At 52.7% G+C, this 13,858-nt stretch overlaps 1 protein-coding gene across 1 annotated transcript in view; it reads right to left on the bottom strand.

The window, feature by feature from the left end:
• Positions 1-13,858, bottom strand: part of Prkd2 (protein kinase D2) — a 28,184-nt gene that overhangs the window by 7,595 nt on the left and 6,731 nt on the right. Inside the window, exons 7-15 of the mRNA XM_006991472.4 lie at positions 12,928-13,005; positions 12,700-12,853; positions 10,718-10,835; positions 9,964-10,041; positions 7,536-7,794; positions 6,076-6,128; positions 5,231-5,303; positions 3,759-3,865; positions 3,059-3,220 (exon numbers count right to left, since the gene is read on the bottom strand). Of these exons, the coding sequence (XP_006991534.1) occupies positions 3,059-3,220; positions 3,759-3,865; positions 5,231-5,303; positions 6,076-6,128; positions 7,536-7,794; positions 9,964-10,041; positions 10,718-10,835; positions 12,700-12,853; positions 12,928-13,005 (1,082 nt within the window). The remainder of the gene's footprint in view (positions 1-3,058; positions 3,221-3,758; positions 3,866-5,230; positions 5,304-6,075; positions 6,129-7,535; positions 7,795-9,963; positions 10,042-10,717; positions 10,836-12,699; positions 12,854-12,927; positions 13,006-13,858) is intronic.

Raw genomic sequence — 13,858 nt, 5'->3', positions numbered from 1 at the left:
CGGGTGCTAGGGTTACAAGCCTGTGTCACCATTCCCTGCTGAGCTCAGGACTTAACCATACCTACCTGGAAGGGTGGTGGTGGTGGGGCCTAAATACGTTCCTGGGGCAAAGAACTGGGTCCATCGCTTAGAGGTGGAGCAGGCAAGAGCTCTGAGGACAGAAATCTGCAGAGAGAGAGAAAGGAGAGAAAGAGAGAGACAGACAGAGAGAGAGAGAGAGAGAGAGAGAGAGAGAGAGAGAGAGGGAGAGAGAGAAAGAGAGAGAGAGAGAGAGAGAGAGAGAGAGAGAGAGAGAGAGAGAGAGAGAGAGAAGGATGAAATGGAAAACCAGAGGAAAGAAACTACTTAGGTTGCTGAAAACACTCAGATCCCTCTTCCACGGTCAGGATGTGGCTCTCTGTCTCCATCTGTGCCTAGCAAATCCAGGGATACTGATGGGGGTGTACAGACAGAGCAGCAGCAAAGTACAGCACAGGATGCATCGTAGCTAACAGAAAAGCTGTCCCAGAGTAAACAGTCTGAGGCAGAGGGGAGGCCACTCCAGGGAGAACTGAAACTCAGACCACACCAGGGAATGTTGAACACGGCAAAGGTTAAAACTCCATGGTGGCCAGGCAGTGGTGGCTGCCTTTAATCACAACACTCAGGAGGCAGAGCCAGGCAAATCTCTTCGAGTTCAAGGCCAACCTGGTCTACAGAGTGAGATCCAGGACAGGCACCAAAACTACACAGAGAAGCCCTGTCTTGAAAAATAACAACAAGCCAGGCAGTGGTGGCGCACGCCTTTAATCCCAGCACTTGGGAGGCAGAGCCAGGCGGATCTCTGTTAGTTCGAGGCCAGCCTGGGCTACCAAGTGAGTCCCAGGAAAGGCGCAAAGCTACACAGAGAAACCCTGTCTCGAAAAATCAAAAAAAAAAAAAAAAGAAAAAAGAAAAATAACAACAACAACAACAACAACAACAAAAAACCTCCATGGTGAATGAAAGCCATGGGTGAAGTGATAGCCTAGCTAGCATGCACAAAGCCCTGGGTTCCACCTCAGTATTGCATAAGGTGGATGTGGTAGCTTATGCTTGGATTCTTAGCACTGGGGAGGTGGAGGAATTCAAGGTCCTCTTTGACTACATAGCAAGTTCAAGGCCAGCCCAGGATATAGGAGACCATGTCTCAAACAACAATAGCAGCAGCAAAGGAAAAAGAAGAAGAAGAAGAAGAAGAAGAAGAAGAAGAAGAAGAAGAAGAAGAAGAAGAAGAAGAAGAAGAAGAAGAAGAAGAAAGAGAGAGAGAAAGAAAGAAAGAAAGAAAGAAAGAAAGAAAGAAAGAAAGAAAGAAAGAAAGAAAGAAAGAAAGAAAGAAAGAAGGAAAGAAGGAAAGAAAGAGCGAGCCAGGTAGTGGTGGTGCACATCTTTAATCCCAGCACTCGGGAATCAGAGGCAGGCAGATCTCTGTGAGTTCTAGTCCAGCCTGGTCTACAGAGTGAGATCCAGAACAGCCAGGACTGTTACACAGAAAAACCTCATCTCGAAAAACTAAAATAAAGATAATAATAAATATAAATAAATGATTTTTTTTAAAAAAAATACTAATTTGACATAAAACATAGAAAAAATAACTCAAGCGTGTGGCACACACTTGTGACCCCAGCAGCAGGACGGATAATGAGGAGAATCATGCGAGGCGAACATCAAGTACATGAGAGCCTGTCTCAGAAAGCCAAAAGCCGATATGAAATCTCCTGAGCCTGGCAATTATTTTTATCCAGCGTTAGTAAGAAGTGTGAAAGCACACATCCTCCCACTTGGTTGGTGGGAAAAGATGGAAAAAGTTTCAGACAATAAACATTGTTTTTATTTCTTGAGACAGGCTCTCGGGTAGCCCAGGCTGGCCTCGAATTCACTACACAGGCAAAGATGGCCGTGACCTCCAGATCTCCCCGCCCGCCTCCCGTAGCAGCCTGTGCCACCATGCCCAGTTCATCCTGAAGCCCCAGCTCAAGGCTGGGTGCAAGCTAGGCAGGCAAGCGCTCTCCCAACGGAGCTAACCAGTGGGCTGCCCAGAGGTGTATTCAAACTGTCCCACAGCTCTGGCCACTCGGCCAGTGAGGAGCTGGGCGCAGTGGAGCACACCCGTGCTTCCGGAACTTGCAAAGTGAAGGCGGGGGAGCAGGAGTTCGAGGCCATCTTTGGATGCAAGTCAGAGGCCAGCCTGGACTATAGGAGTCCATATATACATATATGCAAATGTCAGGGGATGTGGCTCTGCTCTCTGTGGCACCCACAAAGCCCTGGGTTTGAGTCCCAGCACTGCACAAACTGGGTATGGTGGTACAGGTCCATAATCTGGGCTCTCAGGGAATAGAGAGAGGCACGAGGACCCGAAGTTCAAGATCATCCTCATCTACATAGCAAGTTCCAGGCTAGCCTGGGCTACACAAGATCCTTTCTCAGAAAAGAAAATGAAGCCAGGAGTACTGGTGCACACCTTTAATCCCAGCACTTGGGAAGCTTATTAAAACAGGGTCAATAAGAGCTATTATTATGAAAGGGGCAAATGGGCTCTTTCCCCTCCTCTTTCAATCTTTCAATCCTTCACTAGGTTCTTCCACCAATGCTCTGCCAGATTCTGCTCCATGCTTGTCCCAGGTTGGGGAGCACTTGAGACACAGTTGTGACCAAGATAGCCTTAGTCTGCTTGGATGGTGGGTGTTGTCACCACAGTGGGCAGGGCTGACACAGGGAGAGCAATAATATGGTGTTTACTGAGACCTGAGTGTCGTTTTCTTTCTTTCTTTTTGAGATAGGGTTTTACAACGTAGCTCTGGCTATCCTGGAACTCACTATGTAGACCAGGCTGGCCTTGAACTCATAGAGATCTACCTGTCTCCCAAGTGCTGGGATTAAAGGCGTGCGCCGCCACACCCCGCTTCAGTCCCTCCATAATTTATCTCTTGTTGCTATTAATACGATTTCCATCTATTTCTCTTAACTCTCTGCCCAAGGCACCAGCCTGTTCTCCCGGCCTCCGCCAGGGGGCGCCCGAGGCCGGCCCGCAGCGCACCTGCGTGATCAGGAATTTGGTGAGGCGCTCAGGAAGCCGGCCCTTCTCACTGGAGAGGATCATCTCCAACATGTCCCCATGCAGTTTCTCCATCACCACGAACACCTTCTCAGGGGTCTCGAACATGCACTCGAGGTTCACGATCCCGGGGTGCCGCAGACTCTGTCCGGGAAACGGGAGAAGAGGGGTCAGGACTGAGGATCAGCACGGCAAGAGGTGGAAAGCGCTTCGAGGGTCTTTGCGTGTGAACTTAGGGGTAAGGCCTGGGCGGCAGGAGGGTACGGCAGGAAGCTTGGGAAGATAGCAAGCTCTGCTGCTTTGGCTTCTGTTTGATTCATTTTCTCCTTCTGGTACTCATGCATGGTAGGCAAGTGCTCTACCGCTGATCCCCTAGCCCACAAGATCTTCCTATGGCTCCCTAGGTACCTTTAGAAGAAAGCCCGCTGGTATCTTTCTGCCCTCCTCCCTGGCCTCATTTCTTCCACGGCTCTAGGGTTTCCTGTCACCTACATGGGCTGGTCCTGGTCCCTCTCTGCTCGGAACACTTCTCAGTTCCGGCATGGACATCTTTTCTTCCAGGAAGCCTAACTTGATCATCCCTAGACTGTGGCTCATAACAGGTTATGCTTAAAAGGAGTAAGCGGAAGGGCGGGCTCTTTGCATGCAAGGGCATGGCCGGGTCACGGGCCCTGTGGGTCACCTGGAGAATGGCCACTTCGTTCCTGAGCTGGCTCTCCTGCTTGGTGGGGAAGCGCAGCTTGTCAATGACCTTGACCGCAACATCTCTGCCAGTCTTCCTGTGTTTTCCTGGGGGCAGGGCGCAGGAAAGGCAAAGGATCAGCGGTCAGAACCTCCCGGTTCCTTCTACCACTCTATGGGGACCCAGATGGAATTGAGCAAAGATGTTAGAGGCCTTCAAGGTTTCTCTGAGGAGTTCTCAGTATGAGGGATGGGAGGGCAGGTCTAGAGAGTTAAAGTGGAAGGGGCTGGGGGTGTGGTTCAGTGGTAGAGCCCCTGCCTAGAATCCCCCAGTGAGGGGCTGGGGGTGTGGCTCAGTGGTAGAGCCCCTGCCTAGAATCCCCCAGTGAGGGGCTGGGGTGTGGCTCAGTGGTAGAGCCCCTGCCTAGAATCCCCCAGTGAGGGGCTGGGGTGTGGCTCAGTGGTAGAGCACCTGCCTAGAATCCTCCAGTGAGGCTGGGGGTGTGGCTCAGTGGTAGGGCATCTGCCTAGCATTCAGGGTGCCCTGGGTTTCACCCCCAGAAAAAGAAAGAAAGAAGAAAGATAAACGAGCTAGGCATGGTGGTACAATCCTGTTATCTCAGCATTTGGAAGACTGAGGCAAGAGGGTCACAACCGCAAATTATAGTTACAGAGAGAGCTTTAAGAAGGGCAATGTAAAGCCAGATGTGGTGGCGCACGCCTCTAAACCCAGCACTTGGGAGGCAGAGGCAGACACATCTCTGAGTTTGAGGCCAGCCTGGGCTACGAAGTGGCTACACAAAGAAACCCTGTCTGGGGGAAGGGGGAGGATAACATGGACAACTATATTCATAACCAATTAGAAGCCAGAATGTACATCTCCTGTACTGCGTGGTCTTGTGTGTCAACTTGACACAAGCTAGAGTCATCAGAGGGAGGAGCCTCAGCTGAGGAAATGCTCCGTGAGATCCAGCTTTAAGGCATTTTTTCATTTAGTGATCAATGGGGGAGGGCCTAGCCCACTGTGGGTGGTGCCATTCCTGGGCTGCTGGTCCTGGGTTCGACAAGAAAGCGGGCTGACCAAGCCAGGGGAAGCAAGCCAGTAAACAGCTCCCCTCCATGGCCTCTGCATCAGCTCCTGCCTCCAGGCTCCTGCCTTGTTTTGAGTTCCTGTCCTGACTTCCTTCCGTGATGAACAGCAATGCAGAAGTGTAAGCCAGATAAACCCTTTCCTTCCCAACCTGCTCTTTGGTCATGGTGTTTCATCACAGCAGTAGAAACCCTAACTAAGACATCTCCTATTAACAACAGGCAGGAAGCCCACTGGTTTCCCTGATGAAAAAAGGAGCCTGCAAATCTCTGTACCTGGGGTCCAGCTTCCCGGCTCCAACAAAACAGGAGACAGGCAGCGAGGAGGGCATGGCACCACCTGACCGCCGGGCAGCCTCTGAGCCAGCCCTGTGACATCCTTACCTCCATAGACCACTCCAAACTGCCCGGAGCCCAGCACCTCGTCTGGGAAGATCTGGTAGACAGTGGCAATGTCCTGTGAGGTAGAGACAGCATGGTCATGGGTGCAAACTGGAGGTGAGAGGGTCAAGGAGACAGGGGACCAGGAGGTCAGAGGTCGGAGGAGAGCCGACAGGTATGGTAGTTTTGTCGGCTGAAAGAGGGTCCAGCCCAGGCTGCCCTGGGGCAGGGGGTTGTCTTATAATGGATGTGGAACGACCTGGGCAAACAGTGAGCAGCACCATTCCCTGGCTCTGGGTCCTGGACTGTGTAGAGGAGGAGGAATGAGTGAGCAGCAGGCAGGCACACACGCATTCCACTCTGCTCCTGACTACAGATGTGGCCAGCTGCCTCCAGGTCCTGCCAACTGAGCTGCCTGCAGTGATTGGCTGTATTCTGAGCCCAAAGAGACTCTGTCTCTCCTAAGTTGCTTTAAAATTTTTTTATTTGATTTAATTAGGTTTATTTTAAAGTTCAACAAAATAAACAATTTACTTTTTAATTTTAGAAGAATAAAAATTGTTTTATTTTTTAATTTATTTTAAATATGTGTGGGCAGGACTGCAGATAGCTGAGCGGGTCAGGAGAGGGCATGGGGTCTTCTGGAGCTGGCATTTACAGGGAAGGGTTGTGAGCTGCCCAAGGTGGATGCTGGGAATCCAACCCAAGTCCTCTTCAGGACGAGGGGCTCTTAACTGCTGAGCCATCTCTCCGGCCCCCAAGCCACTTTGAGCAGGGTAGCTTGTCATGATGACCCAAAATGAAATGAAGACAGAAGGAAATTGCCCCCATGGTGGCAGGAGACTTACCACGTTCTCTTGGATCTGACTGTTGGACACAGAAATACTCAGAGAAGCCCGTCCTAGGAGGAGGGGAGAGACAAGCGAGTGGGATCCAGGCTCAGCACGGCTGTCACCTGTACCTCCCGAGGCTACACTCTGAACCTTAACTTCCTCATCTACAAACTGGGAATACAAGAGTGTGGTGGTGGTGGTGGGGGGGGGGGTAGACCAGATGTACCGAGAGACTCCAACCGGGACCTCGCATTCCTGCGCCTACGTTTTTACCCAGGGTCCTCCGCGCCGAGGAAGGGAGGCATGATGGTCCCAGTTAACAGAGCAGGAAACTAAGGCTGGGGGGGAGAGCCGCAACAGATTTCGGCAACTTCCCTGGAACTTGCCCCATCACATTACAAACTCAACTGAGGCATTTACAAAGTCCTGTTCCTTCTGCCACCCAAATGCTTCTCTTCCTCATCTCCCCTTCCCACCCCACAACAGTCCCATCTAGACTACGGTTCACCAACCCCCACCTACAACTTACCCCAGATTCGTCCCTCTTCTCCTTGTCCCAGTCTTGCCCCTTTCCTTCTCCTCTCTTTAAAAGATTTTATCTTTACTTTTAGGTGTGTTTGTATAGGTGTAGGTGTGTATGTCTGTGTGTGCATGGACTCACACACGAGTACAGTTGTCCAGAGAGGCCAAGAGAGGGCATAGGAACCCCTGGAGTTACAGGCGGTTGTGATTCACCCAGCAGGTCCTTAACCACTGGGCCACCTCTCCAGCGCCCTTTCTCTCCATTCTTCCTCTTCTTCCCATTCCTACTCTTTCTTCTTTGCCAGAATCTTGCGGGAGAGCTCAGTCTGGCTTTGAAATCACTGCTTGACCTCAAACTCATAGCAATCCCCCTGCCTCCACCTCAAAAGTGCTGGGACAGTAAGTGCGTGGTGCTATCTATGCCTGACTCAGTCTTGTCCTTTTCTGTATGTAATCCCCACTCAACAAAGCCAGAGGGACCTTGTCCCTCCTCTAGACTCGGCTCTGCCACAGCTTTTCCATACCCTCGGGGAAGCTCAGGCCCTCTGTGCCAGACACACAGGCTGATGTAGGCATCATCTGTCTGCGGCTTTGACCCACTCCAGGCTGTGTGTTCCTGACACACTGGCCTCCCTCTGGCACTCATGTGCAGAAGGCTCGCTCCTGCTTCCTCTCTTTGGTCCACACTGTACCAGAGCTGTGCTTTCTCGGGTAAAGTGCCCCTGGCTTCCCGGCTTCTTCTTCTCAGTCCTGCCCTACTGGCTGGTACAGAAGACGGACTTGGACAATTCCCACAGCTAGTCTCAGAGGCGACACCCCCAAGGTTGGGTAAGGGTTGCACAGAGACACACCCAGCCCAAGCCCACCCAGCCTTCCTCCAGGCTCATCCCTTTCCCTAGGACACCTACGAGCCTTTCCAATGTCATCTCACAGCGCCCTGGGTGGGGACTTACTGTGCGGTGTGTGGCCTGGGGCACTGGGTGCATCTTGGAGAATGACGGGCATCAGTGCTTGGCGGATCGCTGTCTCCCAACCCCGCACGGCCTCTGTCCCCTGCCCACTCGGCCCTCCTGGGGCCCCGCCAGGTGTCTCGCCCACAAAGTAGGTGACATTGGCCGTGATGATCTCGAAGCAGTGTGGGTTGGTGCCTGGAGGTACGAGGCTGAAGTTCTGAGCCGACTCCACGGCAAGGATTTCAGACAGTGGGATTTCCTGGCAAGGGAGGGGACTGTCAGGACGGGCCAGCCTGGTGGGCCATCCCTGTGGCTCCTTTGCTCTCAGAGGGCCACATAAAAGCCACAGTCAATAAGGACGACAGGCCTGGTCTACATGGAGGTCAGGAAAGGTCTCCCACCAGTGCCCATATTAGCCATAAGAACAGCCAGTTGGCAGAAGCCAGGGCACAGGATGTGCAAAGGCCCCGGAAAGTGTGCTGTGCCATCACATGGGACAGTCCCCGGCACACTGTAGGCACTTGGTAAGTGTTTGCAAATGAAGGACACGAGGCTCCACAAGGACACCAGGGGCCATACAGAGAAGACTGGATCCTGTCTAAGGGCCCGAGAGAGCAGCCACAGAAAGGTCTGGAGCAAGGAAGTGCAGTTTATGGCTGGTGCGGAAAGTCCATGAGACTAAAGGAGATCCAAACAGCAGAGAAGAGGGAGGCGGTGGAGAGAACGTGCAGGAACTATGGTGCAGGCGAAGCACCAAGAAAGGAAGACAGGGAGGAAAAGGGGAGAGGAAGTGAGTGACAGCCAGGCTCAGGGGTACGAGTCTATAACCCTAGTCACAGGGAAGGTTGCGGCAGGAGGGACACAAGTTCAAGGCCAACCTAAGCAACTTGGTGAGACCCTGCTTCAAAAACAAAAAGTGGAAAGAAGGCTGGGGATGTGGCTCAGTGGTGGAGCCCCTGCCTAGAATCCCCCAGTGAGGGCTGATGGTGTGGCTCAGTGGTAGAGCCCCTGCCTAGAATCCCCCAGTGAGGGGCTGGGGGTGTGGTTCAGTGGTAGAGCCCCTGCCTAGAATCCCCCAGTGAGGGGCTGGGGGTGTGGCTCAGTGGTAGAGCCCCTGCCTAGAATCCCCAGTGAGGGGCTGGGGTGTGGCTCAGTGGTAGAGCCCCTGTCTAGAAACCCCCAGTGAGGGGGTGGGGGCGTGGCTCAGTGGTAGAGCCCCTGCCTAGAATCCCCCAGTGAGGGGCTGGGGTGTGGCTCAGTGGTAGAGCCCCTGCCTAGAATCCCCCAGTGAGGGGCTGGGGGTGTGGCTCAGTGGTAGAGCCCCTGCCTAGAATCCCCAGTGAGGGGCTGGGGTGTGGCTCAGTGGTAGAGCCCCTGCCTAGAATCCCCCAGTGAGGGGCTGGGGTGTGGCTCAGTGGTAGAGTGCTTACCAGGCCTAAGTTGGACCCTGGCTTTGAAAAAGTGACTTATAGTTGGTGGTGGCACACGGCTTTGATCCCAGTTCTCAGGAGGCAGAGGCAGATGAATCTCTATGAGTTTGAGGCCAGCCTGGTCTATAGAACAAGTCCTAGGGCAGCCAAGACTACACAGAGTAACCTTGTCTGGAAAAACCAAAAGAGAAAAAAAAAAAGAGAAAGTGACTTACGTAACAAGCTATGTGGTGAGGTAGAGACAAGAAAAGGTAAGAGAGACGCAGGCCTGGGCATGTCGAGGAAGACATGGCGGAGGCCCGGGGAACCTGATCTGCATTCCAAGATCAATGGAGTCACTGGAACACTGGTGACTTTATGTATGTGTGTATTTTACTTTTTGAGACAGGGTCTCATGTAGCCCAGGCTGGCCTGGAACTCTACCCCGCAGAATGCTGTGATCACAGACTCATCATCATGTCTGCCTCTGAAGGTTTTAGGAAAGACGCCCCCGGCTACAGAGAAGCAAAGTCACACCCAGAGACTACTGTGAAGAACCGTGTAGAAGCCGTGACAGTAGCCCAGGGCCTCACAGGGGAGCTGCGGAGAAGGCAAACTTGCAGGCCATCCGTGAATGTTAAAGCACTCACAGGCTTGTCGGGCGTGGTGGAACACGCCTCTAACCCCAGAGACAGAGGCAGGCAGATCTCTAAGTGCCAGGCCAGGCCAGCTACGACATCAGGGGTCCTGTACAAGCCAGGCCCCAAGCTCATCGCTTTCCACAGATTATTTTTTAATTCTCACACTGGCCCAGGGGCGGAACCAGTATCTGAGACTCTTTACAGGTGAGATACGGGCGGCCTAAGAATCTGCCCTGCTCCCCAGCGGGAACGCATGAGGCTGGTGGGCAGCCCTGGCCTCACCACAAAAGCAAGGAGACGGCGGGTGGGGGATCGTGGCAGTTGTAAGGGCTCCGGTGACCACTGCTGGAGGAGGAGAGAGGGAGGACACAGGCCCACCTTGTAGTATCTGTTGGTCGTGTTGTTCTGGAAGAGGGTGATACATTTGCAGTCCAGGCGCCAGTAGTGCCGCTTCCTCTGAGGGAAAGTCAGGGGCAGGGTGAGGTTGACAGCCAGGTGGTTTGCAAACGCAATGCCCAGCCGAGCTCCTCCCCTAGCTGGGACTGTGGTTCTGCTCAGCCTCACCCATCCTGCTGCACATCCTGCCCAGCCTCCTTCCTCTAACATACCCTCGATTCCAGCACTGCCTGTGGAACCCCGGCTCTTAGACCCACCTTAACCTGGACTTTCCCAGCCCTCCCCTCTCTAACTCCGCCCACCTAGACCCCACCCATCTGGCCACCGAGTATGCCATCCGCTCAAGCTTTTTCAACAAACCTATAAATCTAGTCACACCCAGCTAGCCTCACCTACCCACTTTCCCGGCCCGCCCATCATTCTGACCACGCCCACCCAGGCACCCATCCATCATTCTGACCACGCCCACCCAGACACCCATCCATCATTCTGACCACGCCCACCCCAGACACCCATCCATCATTCTGACCGCGCCCACCCAGACACCCATCCATCATTCTGACCACGCCCACCCAGACACCTATCCATAATTCTGACAAGGTGGGAGATTCTGTCCATACAAGCTTCAGGGATCCCTGTCAACTCAAGTTCTTCCAGCCCACCCAGAAACTTAGCCCCACCCACTTGTCCCCACCCACCCCTAACTAGCCCCACCCCCATCCCACCCCCAACTCACCAGTGTGTCCTTGTTGCTGTAATGGACCACCCAGCCCTCCCGCAGGGTGGTGCTGGACTTCCGGGTCGTGTGTCTCACAGACTGTACCACCCGCATCAGGGGGATATATCCCAGTGAGCTGCGGAGGAACGGGCCAGATGTTAGACGTCACATGCAAAAATAATGTCCTGCCTGGGGCCACAGGGACACCTTTGAGCAGTCGTGTGAAAATGCTGTTTCTTTGCCTACTGAGTTTTTAGATTTTCATAGCAAGGGGACTCTTGCTTTTATAATTTGAGAAAAAAATATTTTCAGTGTTTGTGTGAGTGATCGCATGCCATGTGTGTGGGTGTGCCTTAAGGCAGAGGAGGATGTCAGATCCCCAGGAGCAACAGTTACAGTCATTGTCAGCCTCCTGCCGTGGGTGCTGGGAACTGAACCCAGGTCCTCTGCAAGAGCAACAGGGCTCTTAACCACCGAGCCGCCCTCTAGCCGCCCCCCAGGATTCTTTTCGCTTACTATTTTATGTGTGTGTGTGGGGGGGGGTCTGTTCCATCACTGGAAAGCGAAGGAGGTGAAGGACAGCTCTGTGAGGTCACATGGCTGACAGGGATTAAACACCTTTACCCACGGAGCCATCTTGCTAACCTGGCTATGTTTATTTTCTTTTTAGATCTATCTGTTTGAGTTGGCATAGTGGTGCATGCTTATTAGTCCCAGTACTTGGAAGGTGAACCTCTGAGTTCAAGGTCAGCCTGGACTACAGAGTGAGTTCCAGGACAGTCAAGGTTACACAGGAAAAAGCTTAGCTAAAAAAAAAAAGAAAAGAAAAGAAAAAAAGATTTCTCTTATGTTATGTGTATGAGTGTTTTGCTTGCACAGCATGGTGCCTGAAAGAGCCAGAAGAGGGTGTCAAATCCCTTGAGACAGCAGTTACAGGTGGTTGGCCACAGGGTGCTAGGAACTGTACCCAGGTCCTCTGGAAGAGCAGCCAGTGTTCTTAGCCTCTGAGAAGTCTCTCCAGGCCCTGGCTTTGCCTTCTAAGAGAATTCCGTGTGACCTGGGCTGGCACTGGCCCTCCTGCCCCTGTCTCCTGAGTCCTAGACTACAGGTGTACCCTGCCACACTTCGTTTATACAGGGCTAGGGGTCACCCAGGCCTTCCTGCTGGCTAGCCAGGCACTGTACCTAACTGAGCCCCAGCCCCAGCAGGAAGGTGACTCTTGAGGAGGCCGGCTTCTCAAGCCAGCTACAGGTTAGGCTCCTGTCTGCCACGCAGAAGGCCCTGGGCTCTGGCCTCAGTACTACAATATTACAAAAGCAGGCTGTCTAGCAAGTACCTGACGGCTCTGTGCCGCAGTCTCCAGCTTCCCAAGGAGCTGGGCACAGAGCCTGGCTTACAGACGACCTCCAGTGATTGTGACCTGGCATCTGGACTCTGTCTTGGAAGCCCTGAGCCTGCCTCCCTCTGGCCACACAGCGGCATGTTCACCGCTACTGCTGAACACGCCACCTTTCCTGGACCCTCGCTCAAAGAGGCACGGCTCTCTCTCTTTTCTACCTAACCACTCAGGGCACTGGCTGAGATGTACAGTTGGCTGTTTTTCTTTCAAACGCTAATAAATTGTCCTTGAACTTTAAAAAGAAAGAAAGCAAAAACAAAATCTTTTAAATGATCAAGGAAGAAGCCGGCAGTGGCGGCAAAACCCTGTAATCCCGGCACTCAGGAGGCAGAGGCAGGCAGATCTCCGAATCTGAGGCCAGCCTGGTCTACAGAGCAAGTCCCAGGACAGCCAGGGCTACACAGAGAGACCCTGTCTTGAACATCCCCCTGCCCCTCCCTCCAAAAAATTAAATGTTTTTTAAAAAGAAAAGAAGCAATAGAGAGAACCCAAAGATAAGGCGGGACTCAATCATACACTAACATCAGCCATCTTAGAGACAGGAAAGCAGAGATTTGTTGGGGGCCGGGAGCAGGGAGCCTCCTGAAGGGGCCCTGGGTACCTCTGGGCCTTGCCTCCCTCGCCTTCCTCCTCCTCGCTGGCATGGAGAGCATTCTCTGAGTGGGAGCCTGGGATGACACCAGAGTCATCCAGATCGTCTGAGAGGGAGCTCTTGTCGGCCTCACTGTAATCGGTGGCCTCCTCCATCGGCACGTCTGTTGGGGACAGGGGCATCAGAAGGGCCTCCATCCTGTCCCGCCCCGTCCCTCTTGGATGCCGAGAGTCTTACCTCCATTGATGAGTGCCTCCCCCAGACAGTCGTTAGGGACGCGGGTAGCACATCGTTTGTGACAGTTGAACTTGCAGTCTGAGGGGACGGGTGGGAAAGGAGAGAGTTACTGTGCGTGCATGACAAGGTCTCACTATGTAGCCTAGGCTGGCTAGCACCTAATTCCTGGCAATCCTCCTGCCTCAGCATCAATAGCGCTAGGATTACACTATAAAGATTGAGGCGATAGCTCCACAGGTAAGAGCCACAAGTATAGACTCATCTATCTATCTATCTATCTATCTATCTATCTATCTATCTATCTATCTATCTATGTATCTGAGCTAGGGTCTCTTGGTAGTTCAGACTGGCCCAGAACCTGCTATGAAGCCAAGCATGATCCTCTTGCCTCCAACCCCCAAGTGCTGGGTTTATAGGCATGGGCCATCAGGTCAAACTTTTTTTTTTTTTTTTTTTTTTTTAATTTATTATGTACACAGAAGAGGGCACCAGATCTCATTACAGATGGTTGTGAGCCACCATATGGGTGCTGGGAATTGAACTCAGGACCTCTGGAAGAACAGTTGGTGCTCTTAACCTCTGAGCCATCTCTCCAGCCCCCAAACTTTTTTTTTATTAGATGTATTTATTTAGTTAATTGTGGGTGGGGGTGGGGGTGTATGCATGCACAGGTGTGTACATGAGTGCCATAATGTGCGTGTAGATGTCAGGGGGCAACTTGTGGGAGTTGGCTCTCTCCTTCTACCACGTGGGGCCTAGGGACTGAACTCAGGTCATGAGGTTTGGCGGCAAGCGCCTTTAATCTGTTGAGCCACCCCAATGGCCTGGGCCTTTTTATTTCTCCTCTTTCTTCCAGATATTTTCATTGTTGTTTTGAAGATCTCCCGAAGCCTAGCTGGCCAGGAACTGGGTAAGGCAGGAGGTGACTTAA

Source organism: Peromyscus maniculatus, chromosome 1, assembly GCF_049852395.1.
Source record: "Peromyscus maniculatus bairdii isolate BWxNUB_F1_BW_parent chromosome 1, HU_Pman_BW_mat_3.1, whole genome shotgun sequence".
Lineage (NCBI taxonomy): Eukaryota > Metazoa > Chordata > Mammalia > Rodentia > Cricetidae > Peromyscus > Peromyscus maniculatus.
This window is presented reverse-complemented; position numbering and strand designations above follow the sequence as displayed.